The 16,025-nt window shown below is 31.9% G+C and overlaps 2 protein-coding genes across 2 annotated transcripts; one reads left to right on the top strand and one right to left on the bottom strand.

Annotated features, from left to right (window-relative positions):
• Nucleotides 1-794: 794 nt before the first annotated feature.
• IntS10 (integrator complex subunit 10) lies at nucleotides 795-3,840 on the top strand. The gene is made up of 8 exons (XM_011507549.1): nucleotides 795-1,015; nucleotides 1,101-1,168; nucleotides 1,326-1,569; nucleotides 1,647-2,145; nucleotides 2,436-2,758; nucleotides 3,000-3,164; nucleotides 3,281-3,539; nucleotides 3,599-3,840. The coding sequence occupies exons 1-8, from the start codon at nucleotides 860-862 to the stop codon at nucleotides 3,763-3,765; spliced, it is 1,881 nt and encodes a 626-aa protein (XP_011505851.1). The 5' UTR covers nucleotides 795-859; the 3' UTR covers nucleotides 3,766-3,840.
• Nucleotides 3,841-4,500: 660 nt separating this feature from the next.
• Nucleotides 4,501-14,731, bottom strand: Sec31 (COPII coat complex component secretory 31). The gene is made up of 16 exons (XM_011508275.1): nucleotides 14,498-14,731; nucleotides 14,095-14,414; nucleotides 13,917-14,014; nucleotides 13,587-13,832; nucleotides 13,206-13,499; nucleotides 12,759-13,127; nucleotides 12,543-12,684; nucleotides 12,165-12,470; nucleotides 10,514-10,899; nucleotides 9,499-10,002; nucleotides 9,304-9,447; nucleotides 8,660-8,938; nucleotides 6,026-6,097; nucleotides 5,428-5,703; nucleotides 5,038-5,109; nucleotides 4,501-4,952 (listed from the first exon to the last, which is right to left on the bottom strand). The coding sequence occupies exons 1-16, from the start codon at nucleotides 14,698-14,700 to the stop codon at nucleotides 4,764-4,766; spliced, it is 3,900 nt and encodes a 1,299-aa protein (XP_011506577.1). The 5' UTR covers nucleotides 14,701-14,731; the 3' UTR covers nucleotides 4,501-4,763.
• Between the last annotated feature and the right edge of the window lie 1,294 nt (nucleotides 14,732-16,025).

Raw genomic sequence — 16,025 nt, 5'->3', positions numbered from 1 at the left:
GCATTATAAATGTTATATGCCATAATCGAGATGTCAATAATTAATTCCTCACCATATACGATTACAATTAAATAATGTTTTTCCGACGAAATCACCTGCTTATAAAGAATCGTCCGTGTATACATTTCACGAGGTATTTAATTTTTACAAACGCGTCAAGAAAGCAAAAGAGGCAACCGTAACTTGAGCTTCTTTCGGTAATTTTTTGCACACAATGTCGGCCTTTAATCCCTTTGACATCTTGGAAAAAGAAACCCAATGCTGCCCTCTCTATCCAGCATGTGCAATTTATTTTACCAACATCTCCCATCTCCTTTCTTCTTCGGTGGTTGAGGCGACTCATTAACCGACGTGAGATAACGCGCGTGCGCGCGTAACCGGCAACCCTCACCTACGCACCTTGCCATGGTATACGATTACCATGCAAGATGCTCTCTTCCTCGTCATTTTCCTGTTGGCGTCAAGGCAGAGGTCGGCCGCACCTACGCCACGCAACCCTAATTAATTGTGAGGGTGGTAGATCGACCTGGGATGAAGCATTTAATAAATAGAGAAAGATTATTGTCGGCTCGCGTTCCTGCCTCCCTCGCGTTATATGCATGCATCCATACTTGACGTGCCTACCTATGTTTACGTACACACGCTCATACACATGCGCAATCGCTGACGTGAACCCACACGTGCGCGCCCTCACGCATGTAGGAGCGCCTATACGTGTTTCTCTATATATATTTTTAAAATTTTAGGTTACGTTATGTAAAATAAACATAGATGTTAATATGTAATCTAAAATTTATGCTCATTTCAGTAATAATAATTTTGTACTATAGAAGATATTTTTATTTATATTCGTAATATCATGCTGGACAAAACAGAAATGCCCGAGAATCAACAATTGTCGAAAGAAGATTACTTAATAAGACGTGCTAATGAAGCTTTGTCGACTGATATTTATGCTGCCAAATCTTGGTTAATAACTGCGAAATCCTTGTTTCCACATAGTGCCAAAATTCAGGTAAAATTATGGCAAAAATTTAATTAAAAGCTATTTTTCTATACCTTTATGTACATTGTACGAGTCATGTATCTGTTCTTGGCAGTTCGAAGCCTATCGAGTGGAGAAATTGTCCAAGAATGTCAAGGAGGCAGCAAAGTGCTTTAGCGAAATGTAAGATTTTAATATTTGTAATTCTATGTAAAATAATGTATCAATCATTCGTAAGAAAACTTTATTCACAATTTGTGTGATTTTTTAATGAAATTATTTGAAATAATCGATGATATTTTATACGTGCGAATGAAACCGACTGATTTATTATTGTTAGATTTCAGAATTTTCCAGACGATCGAGATATATGGAAAGAGATTGAAAGAATAACTTTCTCGTTGAGATCGGAGCAGTGCGACGAAGATGCGGAATTATTGTGTCACATGTTCCAACATATACCGCAGGATCTTCAACATCGTTTGCTTATTATGACAGCAGATCATAGCGAAGATACAATGGAGCATTGCAAATTATTGTTACTCTTGTTAAAGCGATTTCCTCAAACTATTTCCACTCATGGAGTCAGTTTCGCTTTAATGTTCTTATATTTCTTACGTCTTAAGATTAAAATTACATCTTACGAATATTTTAATTTTAGCCACGGTTAGTTGAGACGTTATTAACAGCCGAGAAACATAGTCATCCTGGAAAGGCTGTCAATGGATTTAGAAAATTATTAGTTTGCGAAGCATTGCCACTTCTCGGCGCTGCACCCGTCGAATTAAATGCAAGACTAAGCTTAAGATTACTTTGTAAAGCAGTAGAATTCTACTTTGCTTATATACAGCAACCTCAAGATACTCAAATTATAAAACCATGGGATAAATTGTTCCAAGTAGTGGAATTGATTGGAAAGAAATTGGGATGGGAACTAAGTAACTTATTTACGTTACCATGGAATCGAGAAGTATACTGCGACCGACTTCAACAGTACACCAATGCACATTCTTCAGGATTATGCGATGAAATTGTTGTAAGGCAATTGCTTATCTGCTCGGTGGTAATTTTAATAAGGATATTGAACGAGCATACGGCTTTAATCAATAATGATGAAATATCTTATTGCCTTGTCGAAGCTTTCATCGATACTCTTCCAGGTGGGTAAAACGAGTTTTTGTCAGTTTTAAAATGCATTATTAAATTAGTTATCGAATATCTCTACGAATAATTAATTTCTTAATGCTAAATTTTTCAAACGGCATAATAGAAATGAAATTTAAAGGAAAATTTTTTTTTCTACGGTTCTACGATTGTAAAAATATAATATAAACAATTTTTATTACTTAAATTCTTGTTATATACTGTATGTTCGTTTGAATGAAATTTTTGCCAAAGTGAATTTCAAACAAGTTTAATCATTTGCATAAAATGTTATTGTTATTAATAGTCGCAGAGCCAAAAGTTAAAAAACGAAAAAGAGAAGAGTCTTTAGGAATCACAATTACAAGCGATGGAGAATACAGTGGTAATGGATTGGCCTTAGCTGTTAAATTATACGATCTTATACATAGTAGTGAATATTTACAAAGAGAAACTGTTAAAATAATTCAACAAATGCGCTTAGAAACGTGGTTAAATCCATTTTTAAATGATCTTGCAATGTATAAAGGTATGCATCATGATTTATTGTTGAGACTTCCTCAAGAAACAAATACACTATGTGCTCAACTTCGATTGGCTAGTACATGTTTCTTTGTTAAAGACTACAAGGTATTGCAGTGATTTTTACATATTTAAACGATTTGAAACATAGGCATTTTTACAATTTTATCTGGTAATTTGATGATTTTTTATAATTTTACCGCACACTCTATTATAAGATAATGCATATTAAAATACTTATTTAGATTTATATTGAGAAAAAAATTATCGTTGAAGTTGCAGAATATGCCAATGTCTAAAGAAATGTAAATATTCATAATACATTTGTTGTAAAATAATTTGTTTTCAGTCAATGATTGAGTATATAACATTAGTAGCAAATTCCTTACCAAATTCAGAAGGAAAAGTATCCAACAATCTTACTGTTCCAGCAGTTAGACATCTACATTACTTAACTCTAGCTAGGTTTCCCGTTTTACAGTATTGTTGCAGATTGCTTATTTCCGCTATAAAAGTATGTGCATCGTTATTATTAAAAAAAAAAAAATATATATATATATATATATATATATATATATATATATATAATTTCAATGGAAAATTAATTCGAAATGTTGAAAACCATTGTAGGATAGTTTTGCATGGCCAGGCGGAGCCGGGGACTTGGCTATCGGTCATGCATTAGTTTTAATGCAAATTGATTGGCCACAAGAAGCTATGATGCTAAATGTTATTACAAAAAAAATATTGAATCGGAGATCCTTTTGTTACCCTCTATTTCAAGCTTATATTATATCTGTTGATATTTTAGAAGAGTTGACGTATTTATGGACCGATCATGGCGGAGGTGTACATTTAGATATCGCTGTTAACACTGGAATTTTACAAAGTATGCGTGTAATGAAAGGGCGACTCGATGCAACTTGCTAATTACAACTTACTTTATAGATCGCAGAATCTCAACACGAGGAACGGATAAAGGGGCACGAGAAGAAGTAAAGCAAACGATGAGGCGACAGGCAGCTAGAGATGGAGTTGACGCTCTCGATGAATTACTACAAAGATTTATTCTTAATGAAAAGAAAGCCTTGCAACATAGTTTAATTGTACGATAATAAATTGTAAATTGAATATCTTTTATATTATTAATAAATGTTTAAATTTTACTCTTCTTAGTCATTGGCTTTGCTTACCACATAGCCTATAATTTAAAATCATTATGTCTCGTGACTATTTAAAGGTTAAATATTTTGTAAAATCTTTATTTACCATTTAAACTTTAACATCCTCGTAATTATTAAATCTTTACAAAATTAAGAATGATATTAACAGTGTAGATTCATTGTTATACATTCACAATCAAAAGGTTTTATTTTACAAATGTTTTATGATATAAATAACTCTGAATATGAAGTATAAGCAACAACATTGCATTACAAATACATTAGCGTCGTTAAAATTCTAAGTTTTAATGCAATTTAAGATGATTGAAAATAATTTTTCTTTGACTTTTAAATGGTTGACATATCTACTCTTACATTAGTTAATTTCAAACCTTCGATGCTACTTGATTTATGCCATTTTATCATTAATCCTACAACTAGTATACAAAACAATATATTTTAATATATTTCTTACGCAGTTCATTATTATGTTTATAATCTTGACTTTGCAAATATCAATCTTAAATAATATTTCTTTTTAAAAGACTGTAATGTCTTTATAGAACCAAAAAATATAAAGACAACGAACGACATTACTGGAAATCTTGAAATAATAAAATCAATTTGAACATTATGATCAATGAAGAAACGCAATGTTAAATTTAAAAGTAGAATACAGCATTAGAATATTTGATATTTTCTATTTACAAAATTCTTTTTACTTTCAATACCTATAGTATTAAAGTTTACAGTGCTTTTTTATGTTTTAACGCTGTTTCATTACTCTTGTTACTGATAAAAAGTTATTAATATAATCGATAAATTTGCGAAAATCACACTATTTGATCTATCAGAATATAACTTTTCTCATTAGCAAAATTATTAATACAAAGTGAAGCTGAAGGATATCAGTATTCATTATTATTGGTATAAATTTTAAAGCTATCGATTTATCTTATATAAACGCCCAATTGAAGGGCACACTGTATTAATACTTTAATTCCTGGCATAAATGAAGCGATTTGGCTAAAATCCGGTCCAGAAACCAATTGCGTGTGTACCGATAATCCTCCTGCATAATCTCCGCTTTGAACCAAATTGCAAATTTGATGTAGACCTTGCAACGTATTTTGCGAAATCTGCAAATAGAGATGGAACATTGGAATAAGTTGTTTTTGTTTTTTGATTAAAACATATGCAGCAATGTCAGCCAATTAAACTTACTTTTTGCTCTCTCAAACAATCGTAGAAAACTTCTAATTTTTTCGAAACATCATCGATTTTCCTCTTGACTTGCTGAAATTTAATATAATAAATTTATAGAAATTGCGTATAAAATTTGTTTGTTTTTTCTTTGTTTTTGTTTTTTTTTTGTTTTTGTTTTTGTTTTGTTTTGTTTTTGTTTTTGTTTTTAAACGCATTTCACATTACATTAACAATTCAAATAAGTTAATCCTATAAATTTATACACATGATATCGGAGTAAAAATTTCCTTCTTTTACAGTGACAATATTTTGACATTTAAGATATAATTGAATTTTAGAAATAGATGAATAAATATTATATAATACTCATTATATGATACTAAGAGAGATAAAAGAACAATTTCATACCGGATTTTTCGCATTTTCAAAACACTGGTCTTTCAATTCATTGAATGTAACTTGAAGTTGCAAATTCTCCTGTGGAATCGGTGCTTTCGGCTTTTCAGGCTCTGGAGCTCTGATTATTTGGGCAGGCTGCACAGGTTGCACAGGTTGCAGAGGCTCCGAGGGCCTATTATATTGCTGAATTCCTTGGGCAGGAACGTTACGATTGTATTGATTGTACATAGCTTGCGGATCTTGATAATTTTGTTGATGTTGATATCCAGGATTTTGTTGATATATCTGCACATTTTTAAGTCATTTAAAGCCACACCGACGATCAGAAAAATGACTATTCATAATATTTATAATATAATATTAAATAGATTTATTTTTAATTTACACAACAAGAATTATTGTCATTTGTGTACTTGGGAATTTTCATTAAAAAGCATCGTGACTTATTTCATCATCTTAATTGTGTAAATTTATATAAGTTAATGGAGAATGGGGGAAAAAAAAAAAAAAAAAAAAAAAAAAAAAAATACTTGATTAGATCAAAAAATACTTTTAGATGTAATTCTTAATGACATAGTAGTACATCTTTTTTAAAATTATTACATACGTTAGATTCCGATGTTGGTGCACCTCTTAATGGTTGCAGAATTGGATCTTGGCGCTGGAATTCCGACTTCGGCTTTATAAAAATATATGTATTAACATCAAGCATATAAGTATGTATAACTATTAGTAAAAAAAAAATTGCGCACTCAATGACAAATTTTGTAAATGATTACAATTAATAAAAAAAAATAATAATAAAAAAAAAAATAAAAAAAAAAAATAATTTCAAATTAGCAAAATTAAATTCGTATCGAACAATTTTCTGCGCAAATTCAAACATCGAAATTAATTCGTAAGATTTTATAAATATATTGTTTTCAAAAATCCATATTCAAAAATAAATTCTTTGTTTTATATGATTACACGAGCTCTACAAGTGTATTTAAAAAAAAACAGTCGTTAAGGGGTAAGGAACTTTAGATAATTTAAACAATCTGTTTTAATTGTTGTAGTTTGTAAAATTATGTTATCTTAAGAGTTTTATATTATAGTCGTAAAATTATCTGTTGAAACATACGATTGCAAAGTCTTTACTACAAAGAGTTCATATTATTATTAATTGTTGCTCATTTTAGATGATAATATTTATTTCTTGAAAAAAGCAACACAATTAAGCTTGATGTACCTATCTACGGTAATTTTAATTATTTATTCGAATGTATGTGTGTGGGCGTGTGCTGTGCGTGCGTGCGTGCGCGTGTATACAATAAAGGTTCGCAGCCATTACTATTTTAGGAAATAAATAAATAAATTTATAATTTGCCCACGCGAGATGAAAATATAGTACAATAAATTTAATATGACTCAGGTGTAAAAAATATTTCATTATCAAGCACAAATTGATGTTTTAGAAACTAAAAGCGACAACGATTCATTTAAAGACTTAAAATATATAATTATAAATAAATTTATAAGTACACATGTTATTTATATGAAATAGTATTAAAAGCTTAAAACATTATTTTTACGCAACTAAACTTTCAATGGCAGTGTACAAAAAATATCTTAAAAACATTTCAAACGATAAACTAAAACTTTTATAAATTCTCTTATAAATCCATTCTAAGATTCATTATAATTTATTATGCCTTTCGGAATTTATATTATATAATATAGTAAAATTAAGCATTAAATGGGAGAAATTTTTTTCTAAAATTATAAATTTATTCGATTTTTAATTTATTAAAATTTATCATATTTGAAATAGGAGCTAGAGTGGAAAATATTTTTATTTAACTTAACTTGCTCTATCGTCTATAACGTCTCTAAATGTCCATTAAATAGTTGAAAAATGCCTATTGTATATATAGCGATGATGATGATATGGTAAAACTACTAATTTTCGTTTTCTAAAGTCCCCAAACCCCTTAAAACGAGGAGTGTGTAAGAAGCGTAATTAGTATTGTAAAAAATAGTTCTATTCAAAGTCATGTAAAAAGATCTATGATATTTAGCGGGATAATCACTCAGGGCAATGCAAATTGTTCTACCTTCGCATCGACACCCTTTGTATACTTTTCTTTCCACTTCCTGCTGCCAGCGTGTTCAGCGCACATTTCGTTTTTGACGAATAAAGCCAATACTGGCTAAATACGTTAAGTAAGATTATTTATTTGAAATTTTGTAAGAATTAAAAAAATACAAATATTTTTATTCGACTCGTGTTTATTTACATTGCTACTTCTAGATACCAGCATTTGTTAGATTTATAATCTCGCGATAAATGAGTACCAATGAGGAACATGAATACATTTGAAATTAAATAGTTCATTTAATTGTGTATGCAATTAAAATAATATAATACATGAGACATAATAGTTGTATCTTATGAATCTTATGAATATTTATATTATCCCATTTAAAACCAAATATTTCGCGGAAGTAGCGAAGAAATTTAATAGCATTTTTAAATGGGCAAAAAAAATTCTTTCATCTTCAATAAAGGAATTTATTAAACAATTTGAATCTATTTATTCTCACATTATTTAATTAACAAAAATGGTTAAAAATAATTAAAAAAACATGTAACATTATAATTATCGCCCAAATTTTTCTTTATTATTATATTACACTTATTTTCCATCGATTATGTCCCATTCAATATATGTTTTTACATAATTTATAATTCATCCAACCTCGGCGGTATATTTAAAAATTTGAATTTATATTCTTATTCGTACAATCTATGATATTAGCTATATATAATATATAATGTTATATATTGGTAATTGGAATTTCGGCAAATTATGACAGCTTTACGTCTAAATAAAACTAATCATCACGTATGGGATTATTCCATACGCTTATCTCAATCAATGTAAGTCTTGTACTTTTTTATAATTAATCTCTATATCATAAAATCAAAGAGAGTCTCGATTTATTAGTATTAACTCGGTATTATTACGTACATGCTAAGAAATAAAAATGAAAATATATAAAATTATTATTATATTATTATATAATGATTATTGCTCAATGCTTCGTTAAATGTCGAATCATTTACTGTAATTTCAACAAAAAAATCTACGTGTACCATATCTATTCTTACGCTTTGCAAATCTTATTGGAAGCTTCCATAATACGAAGCTTCTATTCTGAACTCGGGAAAATAATTTTGGTCAAAAGTTCGGATTACCTGTGAAGAGTTTCCTTTAGCGATCGGCGGGTCATTCCATCCAGACGACTGCGATAAGGGCTGATAAGCTGTTTCATTGGAGTAGCTGAGGGATTGTGCCGACACATTCGGATCGTAAACATTCGGCTGAGATAATCTTTGATGATGATGCTGCTGCTGCTGCTGCTGCTGCTGCTGCTGCTGCTGCTGCTGCTGGAGTTCGAGCTCCCCATACATATTACTTTGGGCATCGGTTTTGCCGTAACTTCCGAAATTGCCCATCGGTTGCGACTGTTGCATCTGAAATCCGACGAAATTTTATGACTTAAAGTGATGATAAGCGATAAACATCGTGTCAATTATCGTCAATACGAACGGCACTTTAATAAAGAAAATAATTTAAGAAAAGAACAAGGAACAAAACATCGATTATCATTAAAAAGCAAAACAAACAAACAAACAAATAAACGAATAAATCAACAAATAAAACCGACGCGATATAAATTAGGATAAGATAATCTATGACAATGTTATATGAATATTCGTATTTTAATTGTCTATGCAAAAGATGATAAAAGAAAAAAACGTTAAAAATGGCGAATATTTTTTTTTTTTTTTTTTTTTTTTTTTTCATAGAATTGTTGCAAACGTATAAACATTGTTACCGAGTAGGCAGTTTGCATGGGAAAGCTACCAGGCACCGAGAAAGCTTGTTGCGGTTGCTGTGGTAGTTGTGGTGGTGGCTGTTGTTGCTGCTGCGTTAGAGGAGGTGGCGGCGGCTGCTGCTGTTGTTGCTGATGCTGTTGCTGCTTCTGCTGTTGCTGCTGCTGCTGCTGCTGTTGTTGTTGCTGCTGTTGTTGTTGCTGCTGTTGTTGTTGGTGTTGGTGTTGGTGTTGGTGTTGGTGTTGGTGGTGGTGATGGTATTGCTGGACACCGGAAAGTATTTGCTGGGGCTGTGGGAATCCCGATGAGCCGTAGGTCGGGCCCGATTTTACCGAGGGATCAAGAATGTACTTGGATCGCGAGTGCGGGCCGACACTCGGCGGCCTCGAGCTACTTAAATTCGAGCCTTGGCTCGCCGTAGGCGGGGGCGGAGGTACGGCCGGGGTCATTGTCGTTTGACTGTAGGGATCCGGGCCCGGAGCCGCAGGTATAAACTGAGTCACCGGCGCCGTACCGATGCCCGCGTACGACTGACTCGTGACTGCTCCACCCCCGTAAGATTGGACCGGGACGGCCCCGTAGGGGCTCTGCTTCGTCGGCGCAACATTCCACGTGGATCCCTGCTGGGCTGGCACCGACATTGGCAAGTTTGTTGGGGCGCCGGGAAGCGACTTCCTCGGCTCATTGGCCGCGTACATATTCTGCTAGTTCACGGAATATCATTAACATTAATATTTAATAATCTTAGTGCTTGTACATTAAATCGCAAAGTGTCCAAAATTTTTAAGTTTTCATACATAAATGTTGCTCTTCTAAATTTTTTTGTTATAAATTAGTAAGGGTTTTCTAAAAAGTCGCTACGTGCAGCACATATAAGCACTGTTCAAAGTTCATTATTTATAAAAATTTTGAATAAGTGGAAAATTAATCCGAGAATATTGTATACAAATGATACATATAATGGCAATGTAATTATTTGCAAAAAACTTCAATTTACGTTAAAGGCCTATAAAATAGGCACACCGAGTAAGTAGAAGAAAGATAGTAAAGTTGAGTGGCTGATAAATTTACACGTAAGGTTGTTAATTATATGAAATACGCGTACGTAATTCAATGATACTATATTTGTTTAGTCAAAGCCAATGTAAAAGCGACAATGGTTATTTTGTATATTGCATATCGTGATAAAAATATATCGCATGAGAAACGAACCGTGGGAACCATTCCAGGCACGTTTGAACTCTGAGGTCCGGCACGAATATGTCCGAGGGCTTTGTAGAGCCGATCTCGTAGCACCACGATCGTCTGCTCCTGACTGTCGCCAAGGTAGCTGAGGGCGGAGTCGAGGTCACCCTCGGCTGCGAGCATCTCCGCATAGCGCGTGAGGATGCCGGCGATGTTGCCTTCGATATTGATTTTACGCATAGAATGGAATTCAAGAGCTCTTTGCATTATGCTTACGAGCTCCACGGCTTCCTGAATGTCAGACTCCGTCGACTCGATTGTCTTGTTGAGATTGCCCGAGCAAATGTAGCAGATTTGCGCATCCTTGCGGTGATTTGCGTTCTCCGAGGCCGCCAGCCGGTCACCCAAAATATCTGCATATCACGCAGCATTTTCATTAAGCATAATTTATTACGTTTCCGATAAATAATTTATTTGGATATTTTAGTGGAACAGTGCTTGAAAAATCTGCATAGCTACATTTAAAATTTTTGAACTCGATTACCTTTGCCAATTCGGCTAGCAAAATATATTGAAAAAGCTTGCGCATAATTAATTACTTTAATTAATCTGATCTTTAATCATTTTTTATTTATTTTTTTTTAAGTATTTTTCTTATTGTTATTTTTAGTTATGAATTTTCATATATTCCATGGTATATTTTTATTTTTATGACAGTTTCTGGCTTTAACGTTGCATATATTATATTATACAGAAATACTTATTTATTTGTAAATTTGTAATTAAAATATTTCGAGAATTTTTCTGCTGGTATATAATTAATGTATTCCGCGGTATAAACCGCAATTATTTTAAAAAGTTTTGGTTATTAAAAAATCATCTCTCGTACAAACTTGTTATCGAAAGTTGGAAGAAAATATTTTTTCTAATATACAAAAATCCTTTTTGAGCAAAAAGAATTATTAAAATTCAAATTATTTCAAAATTTTATTTAATCTCAACATGATCATACAATAGTTTCTTTAACGATGAAACATCAAATTAAAAATATAAGCATTATAAAGAGACTTTTAATTTTCTGTATAAAAATTAGTATAAAAATCATTTATCATTTTTTATAGAATAAAAATATTGTAATAAATCTACGAAATTTAAATTTAATTAGATGTAGTCCCTTTGAAACGCGATTACAGTTTCTTACAATTTCCTTATATTATATGAATATATCGTTCGTTATCCTTTGAAAAATTATTTATAATCATAAGGAATTTGAAGTAAGTATTTCGAGGCCATAATACATAAACTTTGTGAGAATAAATATCAATTTAACTATAAGTATGTTAAAAAATTGTAACCAATGAATCTGAGAAAGGAATTATGCATGGATACCAATTTTCATAATGAATAACGTGAATAAGTGAAAAGAAAAAATAATCATTATAAAATAAAATAATTTCCATCATAATTCTAATTCACCATTGTTAATCAGAATATTTATAAAATATTCGCAACTTGTCAGCGATAATGAAAAAAGAAGCAATTTTTAAGCTATCGAGTAATTTCACCTAATGTTAACTCAATGATTATTTATACGTCAATGGATATTTAATAAAATTATCGTTCATGTTGATTTTGTTGTCTTAAAAATTAATTTCTTCATAAACATGCGCAAACTCACCGCACAGTACGCTGCGCTCCTCGGGACTAGTATGAGTGAACACACCAACAATAGCTTCCTTCCAACAATTTATGTCGCAGTTTTTAACAACATCCGCCCAATTTTCACTTACTAATGAATTAATAAGAGAATTTAAAGCTCCTGTATGCTCGGTGAAATATCTGTACTGCGTTTGAGCTAACAGATCCGGACCGCCAGTCATGGAAAGAATGACCGCATCTGCATATCTTTTATTTTCAAAACATAAGGCTACAGCAGCTTCAATATTTCCCAAAAGAATCGCTTGTGTGATTAAACCATTATCGTCTGAGAAGAGTTATAAGTTAAAAAAAATACTTCATTCTGTTATAAATTAATGTTTAAAGAAATGTGCATTACCATCCGATGTATATATTCTAAAACTAGTATCTACTGATTTATTCGAAGCTTTACTCTTTGCTATTGCTAATTTACTTTGTTCCTGTTCAGCAATGGCATCAAATGCTAAACTTCCATCGAGCGTATTACCATTCATAATTTGCTACAGCATAAGTTACAGTTATCAGGTTAGATATTTTTTTATTATTATTAAATCAATCATTTCAATTGGCTTACTTTATTTAATTTAGACATTCCTTCGGCAATGGTATTCACCTCGTCGGGAGGCAGATACTTATTTAATTTATTATTTATTTCGTCTACGTTATAACCTAAGAGTCCTAATAAGTCTTGTGTCACATTTTCACCAAAATAGGCACCTATACAACTCCAAACTTTCTTCTTATGTTCATCTACGGTATTATCTACTTTTCCCTTGCAGAAGTCACTAAATTGCCCCGAATTTAGAGCAGCTTCCAATTCATTCGAACGCTGAATAAGTTCAGGATTCAAAATCACTTGTGATATAAAGACTTTTCTATTCGAATTCACGGGCATGTTGGTATCAATTGGTTCGTTCTCAAATATAGTTAATTTTCCACCAAACTTAAAGGATAAAGCAATTTGTTATTACACTAAATAATACACATAATAATGAGAATACGATATTATAAGCGTGCTTACGCTAAATGAAGCGCCAAATGGCCTTTTTAACCATTTTGGTGCTTTTTTAAGTATGGCTGTAGCTTCCGTTTGAGCAGATGGTGGGGGTTGTGTGAATGGATCCATACCAGGAAAGGAGTCGACGATTTTATTGGAGGTTTCCACAGACTCTTGATTATGTCCACCCAATAGTGAATAAACGGTAGCTAATCCATCAAAGCTAGTTCCTGCAATTAAACCCGGATGACGAGGACACCATGAAACGTCAAAGTTCCACTGATTTGTTTGAGCCAACTCGCAAACAACTTCGCCATTCTGAAAGTCCAAAAAACTTATGTATATTCTTGAATCGATGGATGAGTAATTAAATTGTAAGTATTGGATGATTTAATGAATACTCACCGGCGCTTCTGAATTTGGATTCCAGCAAAGTATTCTATTGTCTTTTGCACAGCTTAGCAGGAGATCGGAATCATGCGCATTCCAGGCTATAGAAAGCACTCCTCGTTGATGATTGTGCAAGGTTTTTAAAGGGGATGTAGCAAATCTCAAATCCCATAATTCTATAATTGGAGCTTGATCATCTTCCGAGGCTAAGCACAATTGCGTAGCTACATCCGGATGCCATTGCACACACTTCCATCTCACCTAAGTGTAATGATATTAACATAGATAAGAAAGTAATTCGCTTATGAATTTTTGTGAATTTTAAATTTTAAACAAATTTTAAACCCTTGAATTAGCACCGGTCAGTTTTATTATTGCTTCGTTTTTTCTAAGATCCCAGATAACACAGCGTTGCGAAAAGGTCGACGCCAGAATAACTTCCACTACAATAAACGCACAATATTAATTGATCAATAATTTTTCTTACGATATAGTGCTCGATAATATTTAAAATAAAAAATGCCTTGTTTATTCCATTCTATATGCTGCACGTCTTCGTCCGGTACACTTTTTGAACCAGGAACAGCTGGTTTATTCATATTTAAATCCCAAATGTAAATTTCACTTTGCGTCGCAGCAGTTGCTAATAAATTAGGCTTAAATGGATTAAAATCCATTGCTTTAACTGGTCCTTCGTGTCTATCCAAACTGCTAATTAAAGAATTGCTATCATTAGCCAGCATTTTCGCTGCCGAGTAAATTTTTATCTTTCCATAATCGCAGCCTCCCACGATAATACCAGCTGGATTATTGCCATAAGATCCCCAAATTATTTTATGAAATCTACGCACACGCAAGACCATTAATTACATATATGGAATAAATTATATTATTATTATGAATAAACAGAAATATGTCAGGCGAACCTTTGATCGCTCATTACACTGTGGCTGAGTTGCATCTCATAGCCCGACTGCTGTAAATTAAGTAAATACAAGTCCAAACTAGCATTGGTACTAAAACTAGCATCCAATTGCTGAGCGGCAGTCCCTGCTGCCAGCAAAATTGGATATTGCGACGGCGGTGACCATGCCATATTCACTGTCTTATGTAGTTCCTTTACCTTCATGGTGATTCTACAAATTAAGAGAAAGAGAGAGAAAGCTATTATAATAAGCCGCAATAATCACAACTTCACAAGTGCAATTCAATATTCATCGCATAAGTTAAGTAAAAGTAAGCACAGTTTTTCTTAAAACATTGAAAGTTTTTGAGTGGTAATTTTAAAATACTGATATTAAAGGAAAACTACAAATACACCTTAAGTAACTTAACTTATATAATTCGTTAAATGTAATTGTGATTCATGATAATTAAAGTTTAATGACCCCTTGTCAAACATCTATGCTTATTGTCATAATACAAACTATACGCTCCATTAAAACAAAGCAATTATAAAATTAAAAAGTGCCTATTTACATTAATATTCTTTACCTGTTCAGTTTTTTCGACTAGTACAAAAAAAAATGTAAAATTATGCAAATATTCGCAAAGTTACAGACACCGCATCCATCCGTCAACTCTTCCTTTCCTTCCAACGTGGCGAGTGCATATCATGCCATCACGCATCATACTTTCATTATTAGGGTGGCAGCACCTTCTAGTATTATTTTCTTTATTTTATTTTATTTTTTTTTTTTTTTTTTTTTTTTTTTTTTTGTTTTATTGGCATTTCACACTGGTAGCACTGTAAATTTACAATTTAACAAGTAAATTCAAAAGTGCGCGGACTATAAGGCTTAGGTAAACAACGAATTTAGGCATTACGGGATTGTAATTAATGCATTACGACAGTCTCGACGGGAATCATAAGCATTATATATACTTTACTTTTTTAACATATAAATTCTATTTCCAAACTATCATGATGACATGTAGACGGATAATTGTTATTTGATATTAATTTCATAAACCTTTTACATATAATCTCATCATAATATATAATGCAAGACTTTAGATTGGTAGTTATCATTAATTTATTATAGTAAACTTATGTCGCAATTAAGTCAAGGAAGACAGATTTTGTTTTTATAGCAACGGGAGAGAAGCTAATAAAAACAAAACTAATAAAATCTGAAATTTAAGTGAACGTCGGCGAATGTTGTATGATGAGACATGTGGATATTTCGTTAGCGTGGCATGTTTTCACATATTGGAATATAATATCGTATAATATCGTATAATATCGTCTACCGATCATAATTGTAATAATATATAAAATTCAAATTAAAATTCGTTAATTCATTATTTTCATTCTAAAATATTCCTTCGACCATATATATGGTATATAGAAAAAAAGTAAAAAAAATACCCTGGTAAAATTATACATATGCAAAAATATTTATTTTCCTATAATATAATATTAAATATTATTCGTGAAATATTAGGTATGTA

This window comes from Ceratosolen solmsi, unplaced genomic scaffold (assembly GCF_000503995.2).
Source record: "Ceratosolen solmsi marchali unplaced genomic scaffold, CerSol_1.0 scaffold1, whole genome shotgun sequence".
Classification (NCBI taxonomy): Eukaryota; Metazoa; Arthropoda; class Insecta; order Hymenoptera; family Agaonidae; genus Ceratosolen; species Ceratosolen solmsi.
The sequence above is the reverse complement of the archived record's forward strand: the minus strand, read 5'-3'. Positions and strand labels throughout refer to the sequence as shown.

What these genes read in the sequence shown, in the direction of transcription:
- IntS10 (XM_011507549.1), top strand. Translation starts at nt 860, where the DNA reads ATGCTGGACAAAACAGAAATGCCCGAGAATCAACAATTGTCGAAAGAA. An exon ending in GCAAAGTGCTTTAGCGAAAT is followed by an intron (nt 1,169 to 1,325) that starts GTAAGATTTTAA and finishes TATTATTGTTAG; the next exon opens with ATTTCAGAATTTTCCAGACG. An exon ending in TCTTTGTTAAAGACTACAAG is followed by an intron (nt 2,759 to 2,999) that starts GTATTGCAGTGA and finishes ATTTGTTTTCAG; the next exon opens with TCAATGATTGAGTATATAAC.
- Sec31 (XM_011508275.1), bottom strand. Translation starts at nt 14,700, where the DNA reads ATGAAGGTAAAGGAACTACATAAGACAGTGAATATGGCATGGTCACCG. An exon ending in ATCCAAATTCAGAAGCGCCG is followed by an intron (nt 13,500 to 13,586) that starts GTGAGTATTCAT and finishes TTGGACTTTCAG; the next exon opens with AATGGCGAAGTTGTTTGCGA. An exon ending in GGAGCGCAGCGTACTGTGCG is followed by an intron (nt 10,900 to 12,164) that starts GTGAGTTTGCGC and finishes CGTGATATGCAG; the next exon opens with ATATTTTGGGTGACCGGCTG.